At 41.3% G+C, this 22,572-nt stretch overlaps 1 protein-coding gene across 1 annotated transcript in view; it reads right to left on the bottom strand.

Annotated features, from left to right (window-relative positions):
- Positions 1 to 22,572, bottom strand: part of LOC143037862 (uncharacterized) — a 107,673-nt gene that overhangs the window by 41,670 nt on the left and 43,431 nt on the right. Inside the window, exons 4-5 of the mRNA XM_076206447.1 lie at positions 22,355 to 22,572; positions 5,052 to 6,551 (exon numbers count right to left, since the gene is read on the bottom strand). The exon at positions 22,355 to 22,572 is cut by the window's right edge and continues 35 nt beyond it. Coding sequence (XP_076062562.1) covers positions 5,052 to 6,551; positions 22,355 to 22,572 — 1,718 coding nt within the window. The remainder of the gene's footprint in view (positions 1 to 5,051; positions 6,552 to 22,354) is intronic.

The following is a 22,572-nucleotide window of genomic DNA, read 5'->3' as shown; positions in this document are numbered from 1 at the left end:
GACAGGACTCGTAGGAAAATAAGATAAAAGTACGAAATAGACAGAAATGGAGGCTATTTTTTTGAAGTTCATTTTGTGGCAATAACCAAGAAGGGTATAAAAGGGCTCAAGGACGTATTAAGATGTCCTCAAATCAAGAACGAACTTATTGAAGCATTCTTCGATAACATATTACATATGGCACTATACTAGAGAAGAGAGCAGCTAACCAGATCAGGGTACAAAACATGAACATCTGATATGACATATAACACTACGCAAAAATCAAACTCATCATGAGTTTTTTTCCTTAAGGTGATGAGGTACACATAGTAAAGTGGTATTTCGGTAAATGACAAAGTATTTAATGTAATGACTACAGAAATAACGATGCTAATAAGCACGTGTGCACACGTACTAATTGAACAGAAAATCAAATAAATAGAGGAGTTGGACGTAAAAGTTGGACGTAAAAGTTTGACAGCGTTTCCTATTCCGAGGTGCTGACGCCTCCTGAGGGTGCTGAAATCAATTATAAAGGGTCTTGGGAAGCGATGCCTAAATACATTTTCCTTTATCCTTCTAGTAATAAGATATTTGTTATTAAATTAAGGGATGCTAGACTGCTTAGACCTGATTACAGGGGGTGTCCTTAGGGTCGGAAAAGTTTGGGAAACGTTAATCTAGAGGAAAACCAAAAATATATGAAACGTGAAACGGGGGTGGAGTGATGATAGTAAAGAGAATTCAACAACTGAAATGTGTAAAATAAATGTAGACTACGCAAAACCCTTAACCATACCAGCAGCAGGAAAGCCATTATTATCAAATACTGTGTATCTCATCCCATGACATGGGTAAAAGGAACAATTGTACCTCTGGAAGAGATAAGAGTAGTTTTTAAAAACAACTGAAGTTTTGTACCATTTGGCGATTTCAAACGAGACAGATAAAATGATTCGAATGCTCCAAAAACGGGGAAGGATTGAGTGAACTAGACAATTGAATTAATAAACTAGTTCGTATGCTACTTCTACACCATTAGCAACGTGTCAACAGACGACAGCTACCAGTTAGTCATATCATCGACTTTATGGAACAGCGAGAAGGAAAAAGAGGCAGAAAAGCTGCACCCCCCCCCCTCTCCTACCTATACGAGGCTTCTGTATTGGCACCTGGGGACATGCTCTCCATAGCTGGTCGTGAGCCCATACTCAAGCATGCGTTGCGGTGGTACCATAACGACATCGTACGGGAGCAGAATCACCGAGTCAACGTGTTTCGTAGATTTCTGCCGCGCCATCCATCCCTGGAGACAAGGACTCTTCTGCATCCCGAGATCAGGCACGCACAGGAGGTCACACGCAAGGTCCGGGGGGGGGGGAGTGGCTGAAATGGTGTGCCACTTTCTCTGTCCAAACCACCGCTAGCGTCCAATGGAGGAAACTGCGGTTGGCAACAGACGCGGTACCTGACCGTCCCTTTTTCCGAGGCAACAGTCATCTTCCTGAAGGCACGTCCTCCTCCTTGTGATGCCTAAAGTCGAGGAGTGCCCTCCTTAACCTCCTCTGAGCACCGAGCATCCTGACAGTGGTATCATTTGTACACCATCTCCTGAGTTCATGTATGAGGCTGAGGTCTGGGCGGGTGAGGGCCCCGCAAACATTGAAATAAAAACAATAACAGCTCTCCCTCGACACCTAGCCTAGCGTTCACAATCATTAAAAAAGAAGTAACATGAAAATGAGTTAAATAAAGATAAAATAATAAACGCTATTACCCGACATAAGGAAATATAATTTTAGCGACCGACGACAAAGGCTACAGCTTAGAGACTGGGAGAGAAGATTAATTAAATGAAAAACCTGGAGACTAGATGTAGGAAGTATTGCAAAATGTGTTTAATGAGATAATTCATACTTTTAGAAACAATGACGGATCTTGTAAGATGGACAGCAAAACTGCCCATTTTCATAACCTGTCATCCCCTTTACCTCCATCAGGAGGTGCAGCCCTGAGAGGATGACATTCGGTCACCGGACTGGGCCCAAGATCACTATGAACTTTTTCCAACACTTTTTTCACGCACATGAGAGCTGATAACTCGCGACTGTTTTCCTCTCCCTACAAATTTCAGCTGGTGACACAGAAACAGCCGCACACTCTCACAAGACTGACAACAACCCAAATTTTCTTTTCAGAGAGAACTGTGGGAGGTTCCGAGGACCGCTGCCAGCCGCTGTGAGGCTGTGGGTTTTTCACTTGGTGGAATTCGAGGCAGCGATAGATTGATTCATACTTTTAGACGATCTCGGGAAACACGACCCTTTGATTAAGCAAACACACCAGATGGGTCACTGCTATCGTTATAGAAACCTGTAGAGAGACCATTTCCAAGCTCCTATAGTCCAAAAACTTTAATTTGGTGCTTGTCTACAACATTTATGTTTATCGTGAACATAAGACTGAAGCAGGGCCAATTCTAAGCCTATTTAACCGATTTGATAAAATTGGTCCCCCCCAGGCCTCAGGGCTGCCCAGACCGGAAGGGTTTGAGATCCATCAGACCTTAGATTGTATTAAAAACTTAAAATTTTCATGCTTTCAATATTTAATATATCTAGTGTTTATTTATTTATTTATCTTTTAATTATCTATTTATTCATATGTTTATTTTATTTTATTTATTTATTTTTATTTATTTATTTTTTGCTAAGACTGCCATACTACACGAAAATAAAACGTCAGTTTCGAACTGTTGTAGAGCAAATCCCGTTATCAAATTTCTAACTGGGCCCCGCAATTTCTAGTACTGACGTTGGAATGAAGCATTTACTAACTCATTTTCTCCCATCATCAAAACTTTCCGTAATCAACAACGTACACTGGCGATCTTAATTTCCTCTCTGGGGGATTTTGAGGAGGTAAACTCATGTGCGACATTTGAGCTTTGAATAGAGTTAAAGAGTAATAGAGTAAGAGTTTTTGATCGTCTAGCATGAGTTTTTCATATAAGACTACACTCGTTATTTATCCTATCATTCCTCCAATACCTATAATCGCAATAATTTCAAGCATCAAGTAGCTAAAACAATTGGTTGCTTTAAAAGAAGATAACCTTATGGATAGGAATGAAAGGTGGCAAAGGATATGGAACTGCCTTGTGTAGGCCTTATGGTCTCTTCCAGTCTCCTCCATTTTTATGTTCTTATTCAAGATCCCTGTATTGTTTTCTGGTAATCATCTATTTGATCACACATCTCCAGTCTTAGGCAGTTTACACATTTCCTAGTCATTCTTCAAATTTCCTTTCCAAACTAAACTGCAGGGATACATAATGCTTAACTGAAGAGTTATATAATTCCTTATTATCTCGACACAGCGCTCCAAATATATACTCTCTTTATCTATGCGTTTTCTTTACCTGCTAACATTCTTAACCGTCATCTCTTTCAAAGTAAGCTAATATGGAAAGCTTATATCTGTGCGTTACTGCTAAAACAACTTCACTGATATTAGAGCAAGTGCTGCCTGCAATTATTTTCTGACATTTTATCGGCTAATCCTGCATAACTGTTTTGTATCCGTTTTGTGGGATCCGAATGCTTATCTCGTGCATGGAGCATCAAGATGGCTTCTCCTTGTGAGCTTCCAATTCCATTATGACCCAGTGTGTTCTCTTTTCTATTCTTTCCAAAGCGGTGGTTTGTGGTCATTTTAATGTGTATTTCTACGGTTATATATTTTTGTCAAAGACAATGAAAATGTACACTACAAATATTCATATGTACGCATGCGCGACACACACACACATGACCTTGTCTTATAATAATTTGACTTTTTTCATTCATTCTGTTCCTCTGCATCATGTTGTTCTTGAATTTTATATCCATTATTCTTTATTTTTCCAAATCCATCGAATTTTAGTTCTGATTTCATGCTGGAGTTCGTGTACGCAATTTTTATGCTCCATGTTTTCATACGCAGGTAAAGACCATTTTCTTATTCATAAACTGACATATATCGTCGTTATAGCGTAGTGTGTTCTTTGAAGAGGACCCATTTTGATATATCTCAGCTACTGCACAGGCTGGCCCCCTTTTTTTTTTTTTTTTTTTTTTTTACTTAGGCTGTCACCAGATTATTTTATTCAGCTCAGTGGCATCCTGATAGTGATGCTGCTGCAGTAAAATCAAATGACCTTTTCCGCACTGAGTGGCATGAACGTGCATGTTTGTGTTTACCTTTTTTTATCATTAATTCCTTTGGCATCCTCCACTGTATTTATTTATTTATTTATGTATTCATCTATTTACTTTTTCATTTATTCTTACTGACTTACTTATCTATTTTACTTTATTCGATAACTGTTGCATCATAGCCGACGACGGTTCCAGCGTCTGATCTCTATCTCATCCCTTCGCGCCCGTTTTCTCCTACGAATACGCAGCGTCCCCACCTCCCCTTCCCCTCCTCCTCCACAGGTTCCACGAAAACCCGGTGCTGTTCGGACAACATAAATTTCACTTCTGTGAATCGATGTTGCTCGTCGACATTATTTCGGCCGCTGAGCTCTAGAAATATCACGCCTCTTCAATTTTTCATAAGTGTCTCTCCCTTCACCTATCGATTCGTATATATTTTTATCTCTCGCCTATGATTCACTTTGGTGCGTAAGGGTATGTGTATTTGTGTGGTTGCTTTCGTGTACATATACCTGATTTTCATTTACGATTGTTTCATCTTCCAGAATGTCATTATTTATCTACATGGAAAGCTATATAACTTTCATAAAGCATGTGTAAAGGAGAGAGAGAGAGATGAATTTGAATGACATCACCCACTTCCATCCAACATCACGCCGTCTTTTCGAGCCTTAATGTAATTTCGTAAAAGTGGATGACTGTTTTGATTGACCAAATTGGATGACTGGGGATCTGTTACGGAAACGAGCGATGATGACATGGTTATATACAGAGAAAAAAATGCCCTTAGGCGCATTCTCAAAAGGATATAAAATCACATGACTGATGCCTGGAACAGTGCTGTGTGTCGTTACACCTTTTCCTCACCTGTCTGTGATCCATTGGTGCGGGTGGAGGGGGCGACCTTTCTGCACTTATGTCATAGAGAAGCGAGGTGGACGCCACTCCTGACGGGTGACCGCCATAGAGTGTCGACTCAAACGAACTCCTGCTGCTGTCATACGAAGTCGAGTTGTCATCGTAAACTGTCGTATTTCTTTCATACGGCGAATCGTTTCTGCCGTAATTCCCCGCAATGCCGTCGTCGTAATTCGGGTCCCTATCGTCATAACCTAATCTACTCAAATCGAAGACAGGCGTCGGTTCTTCAGCGGCCGAGAGTCGACCGTTATCGTACGCTGTCGACGGGCCGCCGAACTGCGGTAGGTACGTCGAGTCTCTTATACTGTCGTATGTATTACTGGACTTGAACGTCATTGTAGGCTGTGGACTTGCTCGTACTGATTCATAACTTAAATTAGTCCTTAATGGATTGTACTTATCATTCTTATCACTATAGGAAAATTTGTAAGCTTCTTCGGCATGTGCCTTCTCGAAATTACGTGGAGAGGCCTCGCTAAATTGGTTGACTAACAGCTGAGGATATCGTTCTATATCTCTGTTATACCTGCTAGCGTCAATTGCTTCTTGATTGTCGCGCATACCATGCATCGTTGCGTTGGCTAACTTACTAAATGAGCAAGGGACGTTGGGGTAGGGCAACGTAGCCTCTTGGTAAGGACTTGGTATTCTATTTGATGTGGGTGTTTGAAAGGATGAAAATGATGTGTTTACATTGTTACAAGGCAGAACGTCGGTGCTCTTTGGGCTGCTTGACACGTAGCCTGACGATGTGTACGGAGAAGAGCATAGCTTCGCGTAGTCTCTTCTGTCGTCACAGTTGTCACTCTCACTGTGACTCATAGAAGTAACGCCCATTCTCGAAGCTATTAAATTTTCAATAGCCGTGTCTCTTACTATATCTACTGAGTTCAAACTTGGCGAATAATTTCTAAACGATGGTATGTCTGATGAAACGCGTGATGAATCGTCTTGAATATGTTTGTGGTCCCTGTATAATGATTTGTCTGCCGCGTGTGCTTGTACAATGGGACTTTCTTCCATTGCGTATATGTTGGCACTGCTGTATTTTTCAGCCATGACACTCCGCATGATAGTGCCTGGACTTCCCCTTCCCGTGTTGCGCACTGGGCTACCGGTTGCACTTCCAGCAATGCCGTAGACATCTTCGCCTCCACTACCGCTATCACCATCAACATTACCCACAAAACCACAAACAGGACCACATCCTCCGATGTAACCACTACTACTCCCACCTCCTCCCCCTCCTCCTTCTCCTCCGTCTGGGATCACCATGTATCTGACATTCCCGCCAGTGTTGCCAAGACTACTACTTGAGCTGGCATGCCACGGGTTGGTACTACTGTTGGCGGGGTTGTTGTTGTTGATAGCAGAAGTGTTCTTGAACGGATTTGTGCTTCTTGGAGGACTGTGCTGGAGGTCCCCAGCGCTGGATCGAAGCAACTCCTGCATAAGGAGAAATCTGTGTTAACCAATGCATCTTGGAAACAGGGGATGTCAGTGCAAAAAAATAAAGGCCTTATACTTAGTCATAGACCAAGGACGAACAAGGATAAACGGACATGCGCCTTGTCATACACACACACACATACACACACACACACACACACACACACACACACACACACACACACACACACACACACACACGAGGATTGGAGACATTCAGCATACATGTCTCCTGTACAGTTGTGATGAAAACCATCTGGTCAGAATCTGAGTACTACAACGAGTATGTTTAACAATATAATGAAGGGTGATCAACAATCAGAACATGCAGAAGAATGAAGAAAATTCTAATACATTTCAAATGCGAAAAGGGGTGAAAAGAAAAGAAAACTGGATATTACAAGATTGTCTCAAACTTGAAGCATTCAAATTGGTGAACACACATCATTTTCCTCCCTTGGATTGGACGAAAATGGAGATGACAAACCGAAGGAATCATTATAGAGAACAGGGAGTAACAGCGTTGCATAAACACCAGTGCTGACACTTGGCCTGTTTCTGGCACTGTGCCCATTAACAAGAATGATAGTAAAAGACTAACGGAGAGGGTATTCAGTTACAAGAACTTCTTGCAGATGGTACTAAACTACAAAACAAGAATAACAAGATTGAATGACGCCCCTACAGAAAGGTGTACGTCTTAAATAGTCAAATATAATTTGATATGACGACAAATGCATCGTGGAACGCCACAGAGAAAGGGAACATGCTGACTAGGATCACCAAATAAGATTGGTCATAAAAAGAGATATGGTAAGTGTAGACAGAATTCCACGCATAATAGAACACAAAAAATAACCAGCATTAGACAGGGCGTGCATGGTGGGCGAATTCCAGAATAGCATTTAGCCAACCAAGACATTAAAGACACGTTTTATACGATCCAAACTGGAGTATGGAAGCCATACCCAAAAATGGAGACAACTGTGTTTGAAAATATTCCAGCGAGACATCGCAATAAGCGTTACAGAAGTTCATGGGCCGATATGAGAGGAAAGAGTGAATGGATTTGAGATGAGATAACGAAATTGGGTGAAAAAAGGAAAAGAAGAAATATGACCAGCCTGCACAAACGTTCAAGAAAAAGAAGAAGAAAAAGACACAAAAAAATATGCCAAGACTTCAGTAGGATAAACAAGACAATGGCTGGAACCACAGAAAACTCCACATAAAGGAAAATGTGGTTTTGATTTGATTCGATTAAACGTTGCGAACTCTTCCTATCAGGAGGCTAAGACGGCAACCCTAACCAAGGACTTTGTAGCGTGAAATTTAATGAAACCATGCCCTTGGTCCAACTCGCTGGCGGCAAGACAACCTCCGCCGCAAGTAGCGACGCTCTAACCCGCACAATTCAAAGAGATAAGATGACTACCAAAAGACAAACCCAAATTCTAAATGAAAATAATTCAGGAAAATGAAAAAAAAAATCAGTTTAAGAGACGGAGGTGGGTGGGGGAGCCACGAAACTAGGAAATCGAACGGGGAAATGAAAAAACAAACAAACAAACAAACATGCATCGGTATATAAACGTATACACATTGTACGGTTACAAATAAACATGCGGGGTCACGTGGAGGAGGTAATCTGCATAGAAATGATGTTATCAAAACTAACCAGTCAAAATGCAAATGATGGTTTGGAACTATCTTAGAATAGTGACAGGATGCAACTCGTCCACGTACACACACACACACACACACACACACACGACTTGTTGACGTAGTGTTCAGCGTCTCGGATCTCCCGCGTTGTGGTACCGAGTTCACGCCACGCTTGCGAAGTGAAAGCTTTCGCTAATAACGTAAATTGTTCCTACCTCCCTTGAGCAATGGGTGTGTGTGTGTGGGGGGGGGCGTTCGTAAAACGTCACATTACTCATGCGTCGGATGATGAGTTCTGAGCTCTCATCTGGAAGGGTAGGCCTATTAACTGCCCATCCCGAGTCCAGCACGTGATCCAAGTCCAAGGTGAATCACACATAAACGATTTTTTTTTTCGTTGCGTGCGTCGATTCAAGAACTTCCGTAGCATTCCGATCGGAGACTACGATAAGACGCTGCTGTGTTTGTCGAAGCAGATTGTCGGGGATAATGGCTGGACTACCCGGTCATGTGGTGAATGGTAAATTCTTCATTGGGTGTTAGCCAGTACACACACACACACACACACACACACACACACACACACACACACACACACACACACACACACACACACACACACACACACACACAAAAGGAGTCAGATTTTTTTCTCTATTGCCTCAATGTGCCCGCTCAGTTGTTAATTCTCTTACTTTGGACCTGAGACGCAACGTGTGTAGATATTGTGGTCACAAGTTCTTCCGAACCGTGAAAAAAAAAAAAAATAATCGCCGTTTGGTACCAAAAACCTTTCGCAGGACATTCAGATCGTTATTTGGTGAAAATATAAAGCATTCGAATTGTCTTTCGAAAATTATAAACAGAACTAAACATATTTAAAGTGTTAGCATTCACAGCATTTAATTCTTTTTCCAGATTATTATTTGTTAATTTAGATTCATGTATTATGGGCCTATACGAGACAACGTCAGTATTACCATTGCACTTAGTCAACCCGCATATGGAAGTATTTCCACGATAACTGAGAAAAATATGATAACACACATTCTGCCTTGTGATACCAGTTATTCGGAACAGCGGCTTCAAGTCGTCCATCAACACGTTCACCAGTGTTATAGTTTGTATGACAGTATGTTGCTATAGTGGACATTACTGGGCATATTTTTTAGATAAATTATAATTATGAAACACTTTAAGATTTTTTTTTTTTTTTTTTTGGGGGGGGCGGGAATTTTGATGTTTCTAAATTTGAAATCCAACATGTTCATGTTAGTTTTCGTATAGATAATTTAATTCCCTTTGGAGATTAAATGTTTCCTAGTATAATATATTTCTCTACCCAAAATCATTCTTCAAGGAACCTAGCAAAACGAATCTGATTTGAGACATCTAACAAAAGGTGTTTTCCACTTCGTGGATGTCATCCATCACTAACTCGGTCATGAAATAAGAATTAAAAATAATAATGTTCAAGGTGAAGCAGCATCTTGCAGCCTTGACTTAATGGAGAAATTATCCAAAAGTCTTCGTCATCAGAGACGTTTTTCCTATTCTGATCAGTAAATGGTAGTTAATGGCACAATGGCACCGATATCAACTCTCTCCTCCTCTATTTGTAGTTTGGAGGTGGCAAACTTCATCCGCTTTGAGCTTGATTGACGACACAGAGGAGCTGAGTATGTACTCCATCAACGTGTACAGAATAATTTGGATTCACTCCTCATGAGATTTCCATATCTTGGTGATTATTGATTTATTTAGATTCCACTATGTCCTGCGCGACATTCATCTCTCTGTAATTACTTCAGTTTGTAAATTGCTTGCCGCCATTAGGCGTAATAAATTTATCAAATCAACCATCAACGTGTGTTGTTTTTACTATTATTCCCTAAATTGTCTGGTCGAGCAGTCCCGTCTCCCTGCGGAACGCCGTGGCTGGAAAGGGATTTTCCCACAAATCCCTTGTAGAGTATGTATTGTGTTGTTGGCGTGTGTGATTGTGTAGAATGCAGTCTTCCATAATGTGCTGTATAGTATAGGGTGAAGTGTTACATCCCGGATAGTTATCTGCGATGCGGTCATCTAGCTGCCTATGGTAACTTAGAAAGAGTGGATGGTGGTCGTACCGCAGCCTGGCCAGGTGGATTCTGTCCTCTTGGGGGTGAGAAGATTCAGAGGAATGGATATCAGGGGGTCGGGCATGCAGCAGTGTGTTATCTTTCAGTCTGTAGATGGAGCAGTGAGCGATATGATTATGGCTGTGGAGGAAGAGTATGTGATATAGGTACTTAGTAATTGTTTTGATGTTTCTTAGCGTGTGTGGGTGTTCTGCCATGTAGTGTAGTGCATATCAAGTTGGTTGGCCAAATGGCCCCAAAATGAAGATAATTGCTAACCTATAGACGGACATAATCCCACTGGTCGTATGGACAATTGCCCCACACCGGGTTTCTCATCCACGGCTATGGTCTTGATAAAAGTCTAATTATTTGACGGTGTTTATTCTGACGTTCTTTCGGTATTTGTCACTTTCATAATGGAAGCTGAAGTCTCAGTTAAAGTATAACTGAAAGGAATTTCACTCACTCCTATCGAACAAGGTAATCATTAAGAAAAAATTAAAGCAAGACTTCCATAAACCATATCACAGTTTGCAGGAATTTATCTATGCTTTAGGCATAATACTAAACCACCTTATCTCCACCAAGTAGTTTTTCATCCCAGAAGATTTAAGAAAACAAAAGAAAATAACGATTCACGACCAAGTGATAGACGAGCGTTTTAATAATCACCTTTCCAGAGAATTTAAGTCGCAGAAGAATAAAAAGATGTCAGAAGGAAGAAAGTTCCAGATCCTACCAGCGGAAGGAAAGAAAACGAGAACACAATAGAAGAGCCTTGCAAAAGTCGTCTATGTGAAATAGAAATGAGAGGTTTCAGAGTCTAATGATCTAAAACAGAAGGCAGGTGCACAGTAAAAAAAATTCACGGAAACAGTCACCATGGAAATTTATGGTAGAAGAGATGGGCAGATCGGGAGAGAGGGAGAAAAAGAGAGAGGGATGGAGGGAAAAGCAAAGAGAGAGATTTGGTAGAAGGAAATAGGTTGAAGGCTATTGGGGAGAGGAGAAGTAAATATGGCCTTGGATTTCATCTTGATCAAAATGACTCCAAAATGGAAATGTACACTCTGGATGACTCTGACCCGTGATATGCAAATGAACGCTGGAATTACATTTTGAAGAGATTGCAGAACCATCAATTTCATTTAATCTGTTTTCACGGCATTAGATATACGATTTTTAATCTGAGTCTGCTAGAATAACAAGGGCCAAGAATATTTAAAGTGTAAGAAGATGAAAGGAGATGGACTTCTTAGCAACATTTCTGTAAAAAGATTGTGTCGTGTGAAGGGGTCCCGCAGGCATTTGAAATTGTCGGGTTTTCTCTACCCCGATCACATATAATTTAATTGTCAAAACTTTGGTTCTCGAAAGGTCTAATTCGAGTGATTTAGTGTCGTATGGGTTGGACGTCTAGAAAATGAAAAAAAAGAGTGATGTCGGCAGCATTAGTGCAAATGCATCATTTCTAAGTTGGAGAAAAAAAAAGGAGAAAGAACAATACCCTGCGGTCGACTTGACGTTAAGGGACCAGTCACACCAAGCTTATGACCTGTTTCTTACCACCGGGGACCAGGCTTATTTGTGCTGTTCCTCTGTTTATAAAAATAATTCAAGACAATTCTGCAATTGGAATGAATCTCCTCCTCATGAAGATGAATATGAAATAGCCACGTGGCGCTAACCATGAGAGAAACAAAAGTGCCACCGTCCAAGGTGTTGGTCGGAAACAGGTCGTAAGCTTGGTATGAATATGGCTTAAGGATTGGAGGAAAATAGTGACCGTCGACTGCAGTAGCTAAAGAATGATCGGTGAGGTCGTTATTTAGTTGCTGGATACAGAAATACTTAAGAAAATATCTTTATTGCTTATCCAGCTAAATCTCAAAACTTAAGAGTTTCTCCGTGGATTTTTTCTTCTACATTCTTTTACTAACAAGTTAGGAATCTTGTTTCCATATACTTCATCACCGGATTTACAAATTTATTTCCTTACATAAATTCAAATGTTCCGTACATTTTTCAAATGGCTTGTTTCTATTGTTACGTATAAGCTTAGCAATGTGTTGTACGCTTTCCAGTCTAGCATTATATCTACAAGTATGTGTATGTTTCTTAAGACAGATTGAACATTTTTAGAAGTTCCGCCATGGGATACGAACCCTGACCCGTGCGTCGATAATCACGTCTTGACCTCGTGATTATCGACGCACGGGTCAGGGTTCGTATCCCATGGCGGAACTTCTAAAAATGTTCAATCTACAAGTATCTCATAACCCTTTTCAGTGTCCGTACACCCTGATTATCTCTAAAAAAAATCTCCTACCTCCATCCGATATAAATACAATGCAAACCTATGAAAAGGATTAGTGATGCAAACGTTGCTGAGAAATTATTAGATATATTCAGTTACTGAACAAAAGTCCTTTTTTTATTTTAAATTAGGATTTTAAATTAGTAGGATACAATGAATGCACATTATGATTTCTCATGGTAACTATACTGTACCACTGCACTGACTGTCATGTCTCGCGCCCTCAGGATTAAGGTTTTGTATCCTTTTGGGATAACAGGTAGCCCAGGTTAAGAACCATTGGTCTATACTGAGGTTTGGAGACACAATGTAGATGGACTGTAGTAGTAAAGTACATTTTTTCTTATAGCAACCGGACTTACGACGCTGAACTGTAGCGCTATTAATCGTGAAATATATTTCACTTTCTCTGTGATAGAAATACGACACTCGGATAATCTTTGATCGTTACTAATGCATACAATGACTACATCAAGAATGTTCTTTGTCAAATGTTATTTGCCAGACAAGTACCAATTGTAATTAGTGTTATTTCTGCTGATATACATTTCTTTCCACTTATTGGTGGATGAATTCCAACCACTTTTGATCTGAATCATCTTGAATATCCAATTAATTCTGATGATAACCTGTTATATATGTTTTATCATCAGCAAACATGAATATAGATCTTAGTCCACGTTCTATAACTATGTATGATTTAACAACAGAAATACGTTATAGTCAACTTTGTCCCTTGACGTCGTCATATAGAGGAGGTATGACTACGTAAAAGGTCAGCGTAGGGAGCCGCTACGACGCTTGGCGTTGGCTCGACGGCGTAGTGGTACCCTTCGCATCCGCCAATCCAACGGTCAGAGTTCGATTTCCTCCCAGAGCTGAAATAACTTCAGCATCGATGCGCTGTGAGCCGGTACTCCAGCTCTCATGGGCAAGGAGGTGTGTGTGTGTGTGTGTGTGATTCACCATGGTCTTTTCAACATGGTCTTGGATCACGTGTTGAATTCGTGATCGACAGCTATTACCTTCCCGACTGAGAGCTCAGAGCTCATATTTGACCGATTTATGGGTAATGCTGTGACCTTACACGCACACACACACACCCAACTCCCCGCCCAGGAGAGTTGGAGTAACGACTCGTACCGCAGCGATACTGAAATTATTTCAGCCCTGGGCGGGATTTCAGCCCCGGACCGCCGTAGTGGCGGCCGGAAACTCTACCAACTGCGCCATCGAGTCGTGTGTGTAAGGTAACAAAATTGCCCATAGATCGGGCATATATAAGTTCTGATCTCTCAATCGAGAGGGAAAAGCTGTCGATCACGAGTCCAGCACGTGACCCAGGACCAAGGTGAATCACACCGGCAAATCTCTTTGTTTGCGCCTTCTGCAGGCGTTGAGCGAGGTCGACTGGCGCTGTGGAGAAGTGCATATAAAGCATAGTTTCGTTGCTGGGTAAGCAGCTGTCAATACGCTCCCCTGAAATGACCTTCACGTTCACTCTTTAACAAATGTTAATAGCACCCAGGCCCTCCATGGCTGTCATGACACAATGTAGGACGTTTCATCCACGGGTTAGCACCTTAGGACATTTAGGTCATGGTACTTATTACCGAAAATGCACAAAATTGCTCTTTAAGATAACACAATTCAGTGAACATTTATTCAACAGATATACTCAAGACTGCTATATATTGATATTGTTCTTCATATTCGCAAATCTAATTCAATATATTTATGTATTGAAACATCCTCCTCCAGATCGTGGAGGCGAATCTGATGCTCATGCGATTTCCTGGCAGGCACAGTTTGACTGTTTGCGCAAATGGACTGCTTGAAGGGAATCAGAGTTTCATAACTGCAAGACTGGAGAAACCCACGAATGAAAAAGTTATCATCGCATCCTTTGCAGATGTTGTTCACCTTGTATCGATCATCTCTTCCGGCGGGAAGCATTGGCGAGGTGCGGCGTAGGCGCACAGGTACGACAAGTTCAGTGTGAGGACGCTCGAGTTGACTCGGTACTGATGTGGCTGACCACATGTCGCATCGAAACAATCGATGAGTGACTGTGGGACTCTCATCCCATCTTGCCTTCCTTTACTTCCTCTTGAGGCAGGAGGGTAAGCTCAGCCCCCTGACCGCAGAATATCTTCTCCAAAGATCATCTATAGAGCTAACGCCACAGGCCTCTCAAAGTCAATGACGACTTTCCTGGGGTCACAGTCGCCCTCCTACGGGGCACGAAGGACCGCGTGTTTAATTTGGGTCTTTCGTTCAAGTAAGGCGTACACAAGCGGAAGATAAAACTCCGTTTACCCTCATTTGAACTACTGAGTGAAGAAGTCTAGGAATAGCTGAGGATATTCTATGTACCATTCATCGATGACAAGTTGTTCTAAATGAGTGGTATTTGTAAAGGCATTGACACGCTTTTGGATCGCTGTTGTAGTGCAGAGGTGAAGCCAAGTTTCTTATGATGTCTAGCTTATAGAAACTGAGGATCGGATGCATGGGTGTCTGGAGGGGAGTTACCACCTCCCCCTGGATATCCTATCTGTGTTTGAAACTTTGCCGGTTGTCATACATAATTTCATCCGATTTTCAAGTTACAGAATATCAATGTATGACTGATGAAAGTAAAAATTCAACTCGTGTAGATAATGTAAATACATACACACACTGAATGCGCCACATCTCTTGATGGCGCAGTGGTTAGAGTCACTGTTCACTTGGTACGTCTGAGCTAAGTTCGAGTCCTTGGCTTCACTACGTATCAGTTTCCGCTTATGTCTCCGTTGAGCGCATTGTCAGTATCGATCGTGACGACATGGAATTAAAGTGAAAAAGTTAATGTGGTTGAAAAAAATGTAAATACATGTATATGCGTCCATTCTGAATTGTGTATCTTGGTATAACCCTGTCATTAACCACATATGTATAGCATCTTTTATTTTGCCCCACCCCCTGGCCTGAGAGCAACGCGGACATGTCTTGGTCTCTTCTAATAGAGGTGTAGTGAAGGAGATGTTTTGTGTGACTGTCGTTAGTTTCAGACACCTTCCTACTCTTTGGCGATACTTCCCAACCTGATATCGTTGTCTGCAGAGTTGAATATCTGACCCAACGCCAGACAATTTCGTCAAAAGATTCGGTAACATGTTTCTTCGTAAACATGATGTCATCCAAACAGGATTTTCTATCCCTCTCTATTTTCTATGCTAAAACTTCCGTATTTGTTGAACAGTTCACAGAAAACTGACTTGATATACAGTGACAGGGCAGCTTTATATTTCACGGACCAAACGTCCACACAGAGTGGCCTCCTTAACTCAAGCGTTCGTTACACAAACACCAGTGGTCTAAATGTCTATCCACCGGCAATATTATAACCAGCGGTCTAGGAGTTCCGCACCCATCTGTACAAGGAACATAGGAAAAAGTCAGAAAATTAGGCCAAGGCTCCCTTTGCAGAAACCTCCTCTTTCAGACGGTCGCTGCTAAGGTTCTAATGAGCTGCACAACTCGGTGCAAAAGCCGCACGAGGACGAGCTACTTGCCATGCACAGCTGCATAGCCTGGTCATGCCAGGCGCCCTTAAATTAAACATCCTGATATTTGTTGCTGGCTGACAAACCCAAAGGGAACACTAATAATTACGGGCAAAATACGCATCACTATGCATACCATCAGAACATTGCTCTGCCCACATCACAGCCCACGTCTGCTCTGCGTTCGGCTTCGTCTAAGATGCAGAGAAACCCTTCATGCTTCATGCAATTGGATTAACGGTATGGTGAGACGCCGGGAGATATATTAATTATTCACGGCACTGGCATATACATATCAGTGATAGTTCGTTAATATCTGCAACCATTAGGTCTTCAATCGGAAATAACTGATCTTCGCGTTGGAGGTTTCTGATGCCGACAGGGATATTATGCATGAGGATGTAAGGTAAAATAACGGTCAAGGCTCCGGTCAACGGTTTTGGGTCCCTTACAACACCTTTGCTGCACTACGATACATTCCGTCGTCTACATATCATTCCCCAGAATTCTCCGCATTATATATATATATATAAATTTTCGGAAGGAAAGGAAGAGTGAGGGTGTAAGTCACGCAGGAACAAAAAAAAAAAAAAAAAAAAAAAAAAAAAGGTAAAGCGTGCCCATGGATAGATATTAATGGAAGTAAAGGCGGTACAGGAAAGACTGATGGAGTGCGAGTATTTCAGAGAACTGTTGAATGAGGAGGAGATTAGGGAGGAATTGATTGTAGCAGTGGGAGATGAATATGATGGGAGAATAAGATGACAGGTCTACTGATAAAAAGATACAAAGGACATTGAAAGTAATGAAAATTGGTAAGGCGCCTGGATTGGATGGGTGTCAAGTCGAGGAACAATTATAGTGGATTGGCTAGTGAGGCTGCTTAATGTGTGCCTAGTTCCACTTTACAAAGTTAAAGAGGAAAACTATGGATGTAGTAGTTTTAGGAGGATTAGTCTGTAAAGTGTAGTTGTCAAGATATATGGGAGGGTGTTAACTGAGAGGATTAATAGGGGAACAGTGGAAGTAACCACCCATTCCCCTTGCACTTAAACATTGGACAACCATGGTAAGAATACACAACCCTGGCAGAATCCCACTTTCACTTCAAACCACTCGCTCTTAACATTTCTAGTCCTAACACGCGCTCTACTATTCACATAAATACTTTTGACTATCCATAGCAACTTTCCTCTTATCCCATACATATGCAACACAATCCACAATGCCCTCCTGTCGGCCATGTCGATACATGAAAGCCGAAAAGACATCCTTTCTGGTAATAGATGTTCACATGTCTGTCTTACTACGAAAACCTTATCCATGTATCCTCTTCCTTTTCTAAACCCACAACCATTTTTCACCCAAGAAATTCCACTCGGAGCATCTTTCCAGCAAAGAATTTTACGATTGTTCAAGAACTTTTGACACCAAAGGATCGTGTTGTTATTCCTGGAAACCTACTTGGTTTCTCTGAGGCAGAAATGTAATGTTTAGATTAAGATCGTTACAGATAATTACGCTGAGGTTCTTTTTACTTTCTACTTTAACGTTTTTCCAAATGTCTAGCAGATGTATCTACTGTCATTTTACCAGTGTACATAACTTTATACTTACCTGGATTCATTTCACTACCCACTTTATAGACAGTTGTCTTAATCGGTTTAAATCCTATTTAATATCAGCTGATCTGAGCAATATTTTGTTTTTAGCACCGTTTTGTGCCATCAGCAAACTTGATGTAGAGCAGATCCAAGAATGAATCCTTGGGAACTCCAGCTTCACCGTTTTTCCAATTAGAAAATTTGCCCGAAGAAGAACGAGTTATTTACCATTGTTCAACCAATCACTAATACAACTTAGTTTCTTGTGTAAAACTGTATCAAAAGCTTTTCAGTCCACATGCTGTACATGACACCTACACTGTTTCTTCTATCGTAGTTTGAGATTATTACATTGTAATATTCGAGTAGGTTGAGCAAGGAAGGAAGAAGGCAGGGGGATAGGGGTGAGTGGAGGAAGGTTGTGTATGGATGATACTTTGACGCAGCTCGAAGGGATTTCTCCTTGTCTTCTCTATTTTCTGCATGAGGAGACGGGGATGGGGGAGTCACTGTGTAAGTAAAGCGGCCTTTCTGTGGATGTGCTGTGTCTTACTGCATTTCTTCTGACCCAGGCAGTGGGCAGGAGACAGGGATGACCCTTCATCCATGAGGAGCTAAGATAAGAGGGAAACAAGGGGTGGTGGATGGGAGCGGAGTGAGTAGGAGTGGGTACGTGCTCCCTCCCCTTATAAGAAGGAAGAAGCTCTTGTTATATAGACTGATACATAGATTGGACATGGGCTGTTTACATCTGAAGCAGTACTGATTAATACCTATTAGACCGAATTTTCTGAGTGATATTCGATGTTATCTCTTATGAGTATGGTTGTTTCCGTATTTGTTCTAATGATTGAAGCCTGTGCAGGCTTGTAGCTTCTGCATTTTCACTTTTTTTTCAAACCAGAACTAATGCTTGCTAGCTTTCATTCTTATTTCATCCTGGTCGTGATTTGTTGATGATTTACTATGTAACAGTAAGATATTTCTTATTAATCTTTATTTTTTCTGTTTTCTTTAGCCATGTTTACAGAAATTATTTGCGCTCAGTGTGTCACATGAGTCAAATAAGACTTCTAATGTACCTTCTTTTGAATATCTAAGCTGACCGGACAGTTGTTAGTAGGTCAATATGAGTCCCAAAAATTCTTCTCATCTCTAGTGTAACTGAAGAAATGTTGAGATATTGTGAACAAGTTGAGGAAGGAGGAAGAAAAAAATAAAAAAAGACGCGGGTCTAGTTTCGAGTTATTTCTGAACGGTCTCGCCCTGAGCTTCTTCGGAGGAATGAAGCTCAAAGCAAAACCGGTCAGGAATAAACTAGATTGGACTCGTGTCCTCTTTTTCCACCTTCCTCAACTGTTGAATTCTTTAAGATCATTAGCTATTTCGATTTTGAAATGTCATGTTCTCCTGTTGGTATTTCTCATGGCCATTTGAAATTCAGAATACTTGAATGTCTTATAAGCATGGCCGTTTCTAAATACTTTTCTTTGATTGTCTACCAATAAATATTGGGCACAAATTATTATGGAGAGGATTTTGCTGGAATATAATATCAATATGAATAACTTTAGTAAGCAAGTTTTGAAATATTATCCGCATCTGATCCAGTTTTTTTTCACCTAAGGTTGTCTTCCAGTCTATATGCTGTAGCTCATGCCGTAAATCATTATATAATGTTATTTTCCAAGTTCAGTATTACAGATATGCAAATGTCTATGCTGAAACATCGTTGTAGCTTAAGTCTTATTAGGCTGAACATAAAAACCGAGGAGACTGCAAGAGACCATAAGGCTTACACCAAGCAGTTCCATGTCCATTACCACACGTCATCCCTGTCCATAAAGTAATCAAATCTTCTCTTAAAGCAACCAATTGCTTCAGCGCTCATTACATGGTTGCTAAGTCTATTCCATTGGTTAGACACTCTGTTAGTAAACTATTTCTTGCCTATTTCCTTCTTAAACCTTCACTAGATGAAGTGATAATGATAATACCGGCAATAATAATGATAATAATGTTGCCACAAGTTACATTGACTGGAACCCTGCAGCTCTGCAGCAAAGATCAGTAGTCCCTCCGAGCCCTTCCTTAGATCTCCCAGGGGAAAAAACACTGGACCACTCTCGGTGATGTATTGGTGTGGATCTGCTTCTACGTTCTTGGGTAGCAGGAGGAGGAGGAGGAGGAGGAGGAAGAAGAGGAAGAGGCTGGAACAGTTGTCTGTTGTGTGTGTTCTGTGTTCCTGTGTCGCAGGGTGAGTAAAGGAGGAGGAAGTGCATGAGCAGGGCAGTTGCCAGCTGTCAGTTCTCCTTGTGTTATAGAGTAAGATGAAAGTAGCCTTGACTGAGATCTTGGCCCAGAGACCGACTACTAGCCCCTCGGGGTTGCACCTCCAAATGGAGGTTAGAGTGCTGATGAATTGTAAAGATAGGGAGCGCGTGGGGGGTGGGGGGTTGATCCTCCCCAACTTCCATCTCATGAGACCACTATGAGGAGACACTCGTCATGAGTTCCTCACTAGACGAAATATCTTCGCTAACTTCTACATCATTTATTATATTTTTGCTGCTAGTGATTAATAGGTCTAGATTATTCCTTTACTTTATAGACTCTTCTACATGCAGCACTATCGCAAAAAATATATATATATCAAGCGACAGTCTACACTACCCTATTCCGTTGTCTCCCAATTAATGCACATACCATTGAAATCTCCCATGATCAGCAAGACACTAATGCAAAAGCCAGACAGCTATCGATGATAAAACATTTGGTCTATATATCACTACTGCATAAAAGCTGTGCCAATAACTATTATGAAAACCTGACTACGGTGTATTTGGGAACCTTTGTTACTTCGACAACTTACGGTAAAATTTATCTTCATGACTCTTCCCAACGTTCTCTACAAAACTGAAATTCCCATTTCCAGCACGATGGATACAGTCACTGGAATGGTTCTTGTAAGAACAGGTCATAGTCTGTTCATGATAAATGTTTTGTTGCAGAGATAAATCCTGTTTTTAAGAGCTCTTTAGTTCTGTTCAGATAATAAGATCTCATGCACATTTTGCTTGTTATCCTTTCTCTCCTCAAAGACATTGGCATGATTCTTGGGCCATCCAAGCACAAACACATACGTTAGTCTTATGATTTCAGTTTTGTGGATTTTTTTTTTATTCTAGCCCATCAGATTTTCATTTTACATCCCTTTCTATCCAACAATGTTTCAGACAAATTTACCATGTCAATATTTTAGCGTTTGGTTTTTGTAACGAGTACTCTTAACCAGGCCTGTTGTCAGAATTCTGTTATTTATCTATATATTGATTTATTTACTTTTAATAAGAGATGGGCGCGTTCCGTTTTAGTTTGACCACGGTTAGCGCTCCCAAACTATTAAAGCAATATAGGTGCGGGTATAGTATGTGGCCTACCTTTTGGATGTGGGCTACGAAATTTTTCTTTGGTATAGCATGTGGCCTACCGGACTTTTATTTTGGCATGAACCTGTTCTCTCAAGCTTTAATAGTTTGGGAGCGCTAACTGTGGCCAAACCAAAGAGGAACGCACTGAGGAACGCGCCCAGTTCTGCTATTCATTCATCTATCGTAGGTAGTGGGCAGGAGACAGGGATGACCCTTCGTCCAAGAGGAGCTAAGATGAGAGGGACACAATGGGTGGTGGATGGGTGTGTGCCTCAGCTGGGTATCTCTCTTATAAGGGTAAAGAGGCCTTTGGTTTACAAATGGATAGATCCATCGAAATAAACACCAAATGTAGGGACGGAGCTCTTTCTTAGTTCGACGTTTCGTATGTATTACGACTATGCACTTGAAAAAGCTGGAACAAGTGAAATGTCGTACTCGGCTCCGTCCTCACATTTGGTGTTTATTTCGATAGACTTGTTGACAACTGCCACTTTCATACAAATAGATAGATTGTTGTTACTTCTGTTATTATTTTCAATGATGTTGTTGGTATTATTGTTGTTATTATTATTGTTTTTATTATAATTATTATTATTGCTATTATTATTATCATTATTGTTGCTGTTGTTGTTATTGATATTGTTATTTTTGGGGGGCGGGACTACGCCATTCCCCCCATGCCCCCCCCTCCCCCGGGGCTACAGGCCTTTTTGCAGTCAATGAATGAATGAATGAAGTGTGCAGTTTCAAAGGCTCTTTGAGTACATTAACTCCGTTTCCGGCCCGCTCTCACGTACAATGGTTTTCTATATGTACACACGTGGATATGTACCTTTACACATTAATACATACACATACGCACACGTTCATATACATACATTTGTACATACTTAGACGCACGCATAAATGTATGCATACACATACACACACATACATACACACTCGTACGTACACATACACACACACGCACAAGCACACACACACACGCACACATACATACATACATACATACACACGTGCGCACACACATACATACATATATATATATACATGCACGCATGCATAAGCAAGGCAATGGTTGTGTTGTAAAGCATGCGAATCCATACCTTACTGCTGTCTCGCCTATGAACGCCACGACCGATGGACCGTCCCGAGTCCCGCCTCTCCAGTACGGGGGCAGGCCGAGCTGGCTCCGGGGGCGTGTCAACCTTGCCCATTCCCACTACAGACGAAGAAGTCGACGGCGTGCCTCCTCCTCCCCCTCCCCCTCCTCCGGTGCTTCCTCCTCCCGTGCTGCTGCCCCCAAGACTCCCTCCTCCCAGGC

The sequence above is a fragment of the Oratosquilla oratoria genome, chromosome 23 (assembly GCF_046742065.1).
Source record: "Oratosquilla oratoria isolate Oo_2021 chromosome 23, ASM4674206v1, whole genome shotgun sequence".
Taxonomy (NCBI): Eukaryota; Metazoa; Arthropoda; class Malacostraca; order Stomatopoda; family Squillidae; genus Oratosquilla; species Oratosquilla oratoria.
The sequence above is the reverse complement of the archived record's forward strand: the minus strand, read 5'-3'. Positions and strand labels throughout refer to the sequence as shown.